General features: G+C 42.7%; 1 protein-coding gene across 1 annotated transcript; it reads left to right on the plus strand.

Annotated features, from left to right (window-relative positions):
- Nucleotides 1-4,780: 4,780 nt before the first annotated feature.
- On the plus strand, nt 4,781-10,609 carry LOC139659002 (DNA polymerase eta-like). The gene is made up of 12 exons (XM_071537203.1): nt 4,781-4,869; nt 5,476-5,610; nt 6,230-6,456; nt 6,936-7,114; nt 7,229-7,332; nt 7,463-7,582; nt 8,015-8,138; nt 8,400-8,465; nt 8,652-8,824; nt 8,930-9,261; nt 9,343-9,404; nt 9,504-10,609. The coding sequence occupies exons 1-12, from the start codon at nt 4,781-4,783 to the stop codon at nt 10,023-10,025; spliced, it is 2,133 nt and encodes a 710-aa protein (XP_071393304.1). The 3' UTR covers nt 10,026-10,609.

Here is a 10,609-nt window from a genome sequence, read left to right on the forward strand (position 1 = left end):
TTTTAAGTTCAGATGAAGTCTCTCCCAGTGAGTTCAGGTACAACACCCTCCCCTCTTTTGGGTACATGGCCTTTAATACACATGTTAAACAAATCAAAGTGTGATCCTGCTGAATTCCAATACATTTAAGTCAGCTAGGAGACTACACTTTAGCCAATGGTGTTACATAACCATAGGAGACCCTTGTTTGAATGGTTGCCATTTGTGCACATTGAGGGCCTATAAGTCACTGCACTTGGCACATACTGTAGGTAAGATTGTCCATTTCACTTACAACAAATATCCAGTGGTTGCCCTTATTAAGTGCACCAATCAGGATGTCGAAGTCCATTGGGTCCAACTGTATAAATGGAAACATATCATGGAATAAGTGAAACAATTGTCATTTGGAATTGACATGACACAAAAAAAAAAAAAAAAAAAAAAAAAAAAAAAACACCTTTCGCATTCGCTGTGCAGTTCTTGACCATATGCTCATTAGCTGGAAGGTGTCCAAGACTGCAGCTTTGGTTGTTGCCACAGAATTGTGGGAGATTGTGAGAAGGGTCAGGTAAGCATTTATGACCTGCATGAAATATGGGAAAAATTAGGAGGATGGCAGAACTTTAACAATTAGATATCCAACAACATTCATGTTGTAATTATGTGCATCTAATATGAGAACTGAACACTTACCGATTGTCCTTGGATACTTGATGTGGATTGTACAGTGTGACGCTACAGTGTTGGCCTTGAGCGTCATAGAGCTATTGACAATAGGACAAAGATAGCCTACCTCACTCTCAAGTTCCCTGTTTGGTGCCAGCCTTTCCAGGTCAAAGGTATAGAGCCTGTAAGGCCCTATGCGGCTGCACAAGACCATGCCACTTTTTCCTGACCAGATGTTGTCAAGCCCTTTAACACAAATTGAAATAGTTGGCTTTGTATTTACGTTGTTTCATTGACATTATCTTGACTATCAAACTCACAAGTCTCAGGATCTGCTTCAATTGTAGGATGCCTGCCATCAGGGTCTGAGTCCAATTCTAACTCAGACTCAGGTGTGTCTTCACTGCCAGATAGCATAACATACTGTGAAACAGAATCAGCTGATGGATGGTCAGCAGAAGAAGCCACTGGAGGGGGAGGACTTGCAGGGAGTGAGGCAGCAGAGGAAGCCACTGGAGGGGGAGGACTTGCAGGGAGTGAGGCAGCAGAGGGCGGAGAAGCAGCGGATACTGTTGATGAATCCGAGTCAGCCAGTGGAAAGGGAGAGACTGAGGGGGGGGCATCAGGGGAGGGTGACAACCTCCTAATTTTATGGGGTATTCGCTCCTCTGGGGTTATAAAATGGGTGAGGTGATCAATATTAACCCTTTTGAACACCTTTCCATTTTTCTCCAGGTCTGCGCTCTTTCCCTCCAACCTGATAATTGTGAAGGGGGCATCCCTCTCTTTCCCAAGCTTCCCTCCAACCCTCTGCTTGTCCCGCCTATTCTCTCTTTGCACCTGGTCACCCACTTGGAACTGGATGCCAGGTCCCTCAGCCAACTTCCTCTTTATGGTTTTCTGTTGTATTTTAGAGACATTTTCTTGTACAATCTGGAAAATGTCATCCTGCCTCTTCAGGCCTTCATAGATGACCTCCTCCATCAGGGAATCCTCAATGGTACTGCTGAGCTAGAGTATAAAGTGCAATGTTATTGACTTTTCAAGAAACTAAGTGACAAATACATTGGAAAAAATTAGTTCCCACAGTAGAGCAACACTTACTGCATAATCTTTTGGTACCTCAATGGGATAGCGTGCTTCTCTCCCAAACATCAGATAATAGGGAGAGTATTTGGTGGTGAGTTGCTTCTTGGTCCTCAAATTGAACATTGTTGAGTCCAAGTAGTCAGCCCACCTACTTGTCCTTGCATTGACCATCTTAGTCAGGGTCCTACAAGAAAAAATAAGTACTTCACAAAAGCAAGATTTCAAATTTCACTCTACAATAGCATCACTACAGCGGGTCAAGTCATTAATGCTGAGGCCCTCATCCAATATGCACAGTCTTGTTTGATTCTTACAGACAAGACCTTTTGCATCATCAGGACATAAGTTTACTCTATACCTCTGAATTGTCCCATTGAGACGCTCGACCAAGCCATTTGTCTGTGGGTGGTAAGGTGCACACAAGCTCCTCTTTATGTCAAGTTTGGTGCACACTGCTTTGTTGAGCTAAGGATTGAAAGGGAAAGGCAAACATTTGCTTTTTAATTACGAGGTCAGACCTGTTAATGTTGTAGGTTCATGGATTAAAAACTGTTTCTCACATTGTTCACAAATTCACGCCCCTGGTCTGTCAAGATACGCTTAGGTGCACCAAACTTGTAGAACAGTTGAATAATGCAGTTGGTCACTTCATCTGCCCTCTTGGTCTGCAGTGGGAAAGCCTCACTCCACCTTGTAAAATAGTCCACCATTACACAGATGTACTGGTAGCCTTCAGTGGTTGGTGTGAGTGGCCCAATCAGGTCCATGCCAACCAACTCCCATGGCTCAGTGACCTGCAAAGGTTCATATATGCAAATACTTAAGCAATTGATCTGTCAACCACTTTGAACATGTTTAGTTAGCCAGTCATCTGTTACAACCTTACCACAATAGGAGTATGTGTTGTTGGCTTTTTCAACCCAGTCCTCTCACTCTGACAGGTAGGACACTGTCTTATCTGTAAAGACAAAGATTCAAATTGTTCCAGTTGCCAAACTATTGAATACATGCATTTGTTTGACTCAAAATCAAAGGGATGACCACATAATCAAATGGACTACAACTGATAACCCACTGTACTTACTCTAAACACTGTCAACCCCACCACAGGATACCCAAGGTGCAGGGATATTCAGTCATGTTAAATATGAGCTGGTGGATACAGTGTTGCAAGCTCAGGTAAATGGGTAATGAAAATACCCCAACCATCAACACTTACCCACTCCCTTATATCCTTTGTCATTCCAGGCCAATAAAACCGCATCCCAATGGCATGCTCGGTCTTATGCATCCCACAATGACCTCCAATTGGGCTACAGTGGAATTGCCTGAAAATGTTGTCAGCCTCCTTTGCTGACCTGACCACTTTCACTAGCAGCTTATTGCCCAGGTCATCCACCTTCTTGTAATACAGTTCAGCATCTAAATGTAGACAAGATTAAAGACTTGTTAGGATATTTATATTTTAGACACATTTGAGAAGACAATTAGAGACTTAATATTATTCATCTTACCTTTGACTTCAAAAGTCTTGGTTAGCCTCCGAATTACACGTTTCTGTTCTTTGGTTGCGTCTTCAGGATATCTCCTCCAAAGAATGTAATCAAAGATCATTTTATATTTTTGCGCGTCCATTTTCACTTTTCAGTAACAGTTCTCCTACACCAACAACATTTTGTCCCATAGTGTCCCTTATATACCCTCCCAACTAATTTGCACCATGTGTGCTGATTTGGAGATTATTTCCCTCATTGACTTCTCCAAGTCTGTCCCAGGCACTTTAACAATTAGAGAATGTAAGCAAGGTGGTGTAAAAGGGATGGGGCTGAAGATCCATGCACATTCTCATTACCTTACTGAATTGTAGAGGTATACTTGCACCCATCCAGTGAATACATGTCATGTCATCAGTCATACCAAGGCTATGGAGAGGGCAAGAGAAGCCTGGTTGACCACACCTTATTGCAGGTGTCAGCTATTTCCCACAATCATCATGATGACCATGTCTCTTTAATGTATTGCATGAGTGAGAGAATGCAACAAGCAAAGGTTCTTTAAATGAAATATTTATTTTTACACTGTACAGTAGTCTAAATGCAACATGCAACAATTTCAAATGATTTATGAGTTAGTTCATACAAGGATTTCAGTCAACTGAAATCAATTAGTCTACTTTCACATGACTGGGGATACATATATGCAATAAGGACAAATAACTTTTTCATTGTTCATAGTTGAAAGGATGACTGTATGCCAACAACTAATACATTTGTTCTGCTTGTCATCTGAAGATTATAATAATTCCTGTGAAAGGCAAGGCAATATAGGCTACCTATACCTAAAACTGTGGTCGGTAAATTGTCAAGTCACTCCGAGCGTTCTTAGGCTACGTTATGTGTGATTTATTTTCCATGAGGAAAATTAGCTCGTATACAAAGGGAAAATATTTACATTTCTACTCTCTTAAACTTTGTGACACCAAACGCGCAACTCCACGGGAAATGGGCTGCAGACTGACTGCACAATAGTAGGAAAAGACAAAGGAATCAAGCTTAGCCCGTGTGCATATCAAAATGATGCTATAAGATGTCTTGTTTATTATTAAACAATTGCCGAACACACAATCGACAATCAACTGACTCTGCACAAATAGTCTATAATTTTACACTTTACAAAGTAGTCCAAAACACGTTCGTCTGCTCTGGGCAAAGAACGGTGAGAAATCAAAGCTTCCAGGGGCTTCATCAAAAATAAGTTATTGTGAATCAGACAATACGAATCTTCAGGTAATTCAAAACATTACACTTGCAACATATGCCTTTGTTTGATCGCAGTACCAAACTGCCTCCCTCCCGCAGTAGACCAGTGCAGACACTAGGCTACTGAGCACTGAGCAGACTCAAGACTCAAATTTGCATCAGGAAAGTGAAAGGCACAGATTCAATTGTGGAGTACATGCGCCGTCTAGTGGAGAACTGCTGTATTACACGGGAGGCAGCGCTGTACGGGAGGCAGCGCGTGTGTTTACACTGGGGAGGCACGCATGTACGGGGGGGCAGTCCTGCGCGGAACACCGGCGCTGAGAAACACTCCCTGTGTGGTGGCCCAGTACAAGACGTGGAAGGGAGGCAGGTGAGTTTCCAACACAGAGACATTAATGTGTTCACTGTATGGTCAATGCAACTGATCTCTAACTGCTGTGGACCAGCAGCAGTGCAGTTACGGAAAAGGTAAAAATAGCCCTTAATAGCGCGCGTACTTCTCCCCCATCTCTCTCTCTCTCTCTCTCTCTCTCTCTCTCTCTCTCTCTCTCTCTCTCTCTCTCTCTCTCTCTCTCTCTCTCTCTCTCTCTCTGCTTACTAAAGTGAATAATGTAAATGTCATCGGCAAAAAACTCAACATTAACAATGAGTGAGATGAAAGAAAAACAAGAGCTATAAAAGGAAAGTGAACGAGGTGATTGAGATAAATGACAAGAAAATGTAGGAACGGGAACAGTTTTAAGTGTTTGTGTGTGTGTGTGTCACTCAATCACACACACACACACATAAAAAAAAAGAAGCTTACTCCAGATAGTGGCTGTTCAGCTGCACGGATCATTCAAATCAGTGTCTCTGTGTTGGCAACTCACCCGCCTTCCTCTCCCACTTTTCTCCAAAAGTTTTGCCCACAGATGTTCACCTTCTCACTATCATTTGTAAAAACCCTGTGTCCCAATCTAACATCATTCTCCATTAGTATAATAGCGGTGAGTTACGAGGCCAGGGCCCATGGTGTCACCAGGAACATGTGGGCAGACGATGCAAAGAAGCTGTGCCCGGATCTCCAGGTGGCACGAGTACGAGAGTCTCACGGCAAGGCCGACCTCACACTGTAAGTGCCTCTGCTAGGGCTGGGCGATATGGAAGGAATTATATATAGTGATAATCATAGGGACGTTTTCGGGATGTTTTATATCAATATATATTGCAATATCTGCTCATATGTGAAATCACATGTTAAATAAACCAGCTGATGTTCATTACTCTGAATTGCATGGTAATGTCGATATCGAAAATATCAAAACTAGGCAAGACAAGGCAAGTTTATTTATATAGCACATTTCATACACAACAGCAATTCAAAGTGCTTTACATAAATAAAATAAAAATAAAGACATACATAAAAAAGAAACTCAAATGATACTCCCTAAAATATGGCAGATTTAATTTTGTTAGAAATTTGAGTTTGTTTTTGCTTTAGACAACAGAATTGGGTATCACAATATTACAATATCATAATTTCATCACAATATGAAATATGATAATATTGAATTATTGCCCAGCCCTACTCTGCAGCCATTCACACTTACTGTGCTTACGCCACAAAACACTTTATTTCCTTAATAGGATGAATAATAAGGATGCTGTATTTTAACTTAAGCCATCCACTTCTTGGACCCTATTCAAAAAGTGCTCAGTTTTAGGCTAAATAACCAACCCACCTTATGTAGTTACAGGGAGGCGAGTGTGGAGGTGATTCAGGTGATGTCTCGCTTTGCTGTGATTGAGAGGGCCAGTATTGACGAGGCCTACATGGATCTGACGGCTGCGGTGCAGCAGCGGCTGAAGAACATGACTGACAAAGAGATAGAGCCTCACCTGCTGAAGACCACCTACATCCAGGGTTACCCACAATGCTCTCCTGAGCAACAAGCAGAGTACACTGCCTTGGACAAAGGTAGGCTATAACCAAACCTAAAGCTCTTTACTGCTGTGAAGATCAGCAGTGCAATGTGACAGTCAATGCTTGGTTCTGGTGTTCAGCCCTATATACTTAACTTTACTAAAGGCCTTCAGTAAAGTAAGGTCAATTTATAAGAAAGTTTATAGTACTTTATATACTAGCTTAGTTTAATGGTACAATGAATAATGTGCTGAGGAAATTGTTGACCTTCAAAAATATTGTCAGATGGCGTAATTGGATTTGAGTAGTTCAAAATCTCAGTTTGACCATTGTTAGCTGTAATTAGGCTATCCCAAAAAATAATTTCATAGTTATTCCCATAATTTGTCTCAAAACTTTGATGACGCTGACACTGGTGTTGACAAGTTGGCTGGAGCGGCAATTTTTTGCTTCGTTTTTTTGCTTAATTCCTTCAATAAAACTGCAAGAAATCCCTTAGCACATTTCCCTAACAGCTTCATGTTTGTCCCCAGAGGAGCAGAGGTCCAGGGGCCTTCAGCAGTGGCTGGCATCCGAACCTGTCTCTCTGTCGGGGGGGCAAGCCTCTGCAGAACTGCAGCTAGCTGTGGGGGCGCTGATTGTGGAGGACATGAGAGCAGCTGTGGAGAAGCACACTGGCTTCCGCTGTTCAGCAGGGATATCCCACAATAAGGTAGGATAAACTCTAATTTCTGTACTCCTGAGATAAAATTTATTATGTTAGAATATTTTGAAAAGGCAACAATTATCTTTGTCTTGGTCATAGTTAACTGTCCACTGTTTTCAGGTTTTGGCCAAACTAGCCTGTGGTCTGAACAAGCCTAATCGACAAACTGTTGTGCCTTTGGACTCCGTGGCAGAACTTTTCAACACTCTACCCATCAGCAAGATGTGAGTATAAAGTCCTACTCTGTTACAGAGAATTTCTTCCTCACAATTTACACCATCATTTCTGTTGTACAGGTGTAAAAACAAAAGTTGCTGTAAAGTAATTCTGGTATTGTTTGTTCCGCCTGTGCAGTCGTAACCTGGGGGGTAAGCTGGGTGCCTCCATCACAGAAACCCTCGGTGTAGAGAACATGGGAGAGCTGACCTGCTTCTCCCAGGCCCAGCTGGGAGAGCACTTTGGAGAAAAAACAGGGTGAGACAGGCCAGATATTGATTTCAAAGTCAAAAGTGTCATAAGATAGCTGGGTCATGTAGAGTTTGCTTAGGTTTTGTACATGTTGCGTCAGCCAATCATTAAGTAAGCCAATTATCACAATGCTTATTTGAATTCAGGCTTTGATTACAAAGTCCTAACTTAAGAGGAACTGCATGACCTTCCTACTGAATAACTGATTTACTTACTATTTTACTCCACCCACACCCTCCGCTCACAGGATGCAACACCTTGTCATTCCACATGTATGAAAGAAAACAGCTGTGGGCAGAGGTTTCTCCTATAGGGACAAGCCTGTTTGTTCAAAGCACTCTAGAAATAAACTTGACTCAAAATTCGGAATAAATTCTGGCCATTTTCTTTACCCTTGATTCCCGCCCACATTTACCATGGAATCTCACTGCTTTGCAGCCCGTGGCTGTATGACATGTGTCGGGGGATTGAGTTTGAAGCGGTGAAACCCAGACAGCTTCCCAAGTCCATCGGCTGCAGTAAAAACTTCCCTGGGAAGACATCACTTGCTACAAAAGATCAGGTACTGGCCATCAGTCTTTCTCTTTCCCCTGTATTACACCAGAGCATCTCTGACTAAAAAGAGGCACTACCCAATCTGTCTCATGATGATTGATTAAAGAGGATTTAACAGGTGAAGAAACACTGGAAGAATGTAATCTAAATGTGTAAGAAAGACAGTCATGAGTCACACCCTTGCAGTAACATGCAATCGTTACTTTCCATTGGTTTATTGTGAGTTGTGCCATTGGTTGATGTTGATAATTTGATGATTTCTGTGTAGGTACAGCACTGGCTTTATCAACTGGCCCTGGAGCTGGAGGAGAGACTGACCAAGGACAGAGAAACGGTGAGGAGAAGCCATGATCATACTATATTATTTGATTATTTTGGATTCTTTCGGCCCTCTCTTTTCCTTCTCTGACACAGATTGTCTTTTTCATACACAAATTCTCAGGAGTCAGTCCCTATTTTCTGTGCTTTTTCTCATGCACTTGTTCTTTAATCAAGCCTGTCATTTCTCTCTGTCTTATAGAACGGTCGGGTGGCTAAGCAGTTGACAGTTGGTGTTCGTCAGCTGGGGGACAAGAGGCCGAGCAGTTTCTCTCGTTGTTGTGCTTTAGCGCGCTACGACGCAACCAAAATATCCAGTGACAGCTTTGCCATTATCAAGAGTCTCAACACAGCAGGAAACCACCAGGCAGCATGGTAATTAGACAGTAATACAGTTAAATATTTACTGTCAATGGCTGAATGAATCCTGTGTGATCTATTACATTCTCTTTCTTGCACCATGTGTGTCTCTGTCCCCAGGAGTCCACCCCTCACCCTGCTTTACCTCTCGGCTAGCAAGTTCAGTGACGCTGCCTCAGCTGGAGGAATTGCTGGCTTCCTTTCCAGTGATGTCACTTCCACCCAGAGTCTTTTGTCCACCACTCAGTCCTCAACCCAGAAAAATGACTCCACATCTAAACAACCTGGCACCATTCAGTCTTTCTTTCAAAAGGCAGCTGAGAAACAGAGGCAGAGGATTACAAAAGAAGAGGTAGCGGTGGAGGAGGAGGAGGAGGAGGATGAAGATGGAGGCTCTGGAACAGTTCTCCCATCTTCCTCTTCTCACCCTCTGCCATCCTCTGCAATTGAGAGTCAATTTGAGACAGCTACCGCCTGCCCCGTCTCTTCTTCCACCCTTTGTTCTCACTCTACTTCTGTGGCCAACGGCTCAGTCAGCCCCCACACTGGCATCTCCTCTTTCTTCCACAAGAAGAGTATTGAAAGAAGCTTACAACCTCCAGCCTCAACCTTGAGCAAGCCAGAAACAGGACATACATCTGGGCCTGTCAAAATAGGAAGCTCTGAAGACACTGTGGCACTTGCCTCATTTGGTGTTGCCTCAGGCTTTCAGACAAAAGAACAGATTGAGGTAAAACAAAGGTCAAAGTCTCCATCTCACCAGTCGCTGTCTGAAGAGTTGAGGGAAGAACTGGACATTCCTCCAGAGGAAAATCACCCGTGGAGGTCAGATTCTCCTCTCCCCTGCCCCATTCTCCCCCCTGACCCCTCTGAGCGTCCTAGCCTGGCCAAAGAAGACCTGGTCAGCTGTGAACGCTGTGGCGAGGAGGTGCTGGCCTGGGAAATGCCTGAGCACAATGACTATCACTTTGCCCTGGACCTTCAGAACTCATTTTCCTCTTCATCTGTGAGCACAACTGCCATCTCTCTCTCTTCCTCCAACACCTCCTCTTCATCCGTTGTTCCTCTGCCCCCTGTCAGAATAGGAGGAGCAGGCACAGCCCAGCCGTCCCGGGGGAAGACAAAGTCCAGGGGCCAGTCAGGACCCCAGCCAAAACGGCCTCGCTCCCAGGGCGGAAGCATAGGCACGCTGGATTCTTTCTTCAAGAAGAACTGAGGACTTTCGGTACAACTGCACATTTTTACAGGAAATAAAGTACAGTATTATTTTATGATACTGCAAATGTATCACAATTATGTATGAAGAGTATCTGATTTTTTTTATTATCTTGTTAAAATTGCTGGAACAAAGGAAAGCCATATCGCTTAGACCTGCTTTAAATTGTATCTATATGTTATTGTGCTATATTTTATAAAATTGTTAGGATTAAACAGCTTCATGCATTATCTTGTTTCTTAAAAAGAAAAAGATCACTGTAATTGTTTTAAATTAATTATATAAAATGGTTACTTTTGACATTTTGAGGTATACAAGTAGTGTTATCTCTGACGTGCCACTAGATGTCACTATTTTATGTCAAATGTAGTCCAAATTAGAGCTTGTGCTGTATCAGCCCTGTTGCTTCTACATTCAAGGAAATTGGCTTTGATGATACATTGCCCACTTCTACTGTATGTATGCTCAACATGTATGTAAATTTTGCTTTGTGATCAGCCACTCAGAGATGTAGACAAATACATCATTTCTAGAGCTGCAATGATTAATTGATTAATCGATTAGTTGTCAACTATTAAATTAAT

The sequence above is a fragment of the Centroberyx affinis genome, unplaced genomic scaffold (assembly GCF_046629955.1).
Source record: "Centroberyx affinis isolate AG114_WGS23_722 - 3 ecotype Tasmania unplaced genomic scaffold, CSIRO-AGI_Caff_v1 ptg002993l_1, whole genome shotgun sequence".
NCBI lineage: Eukaryota > Metazoa > Chordata > Actinopteri > Beryciformes > Berycidae > Centroberyx > Centroberyx affinis.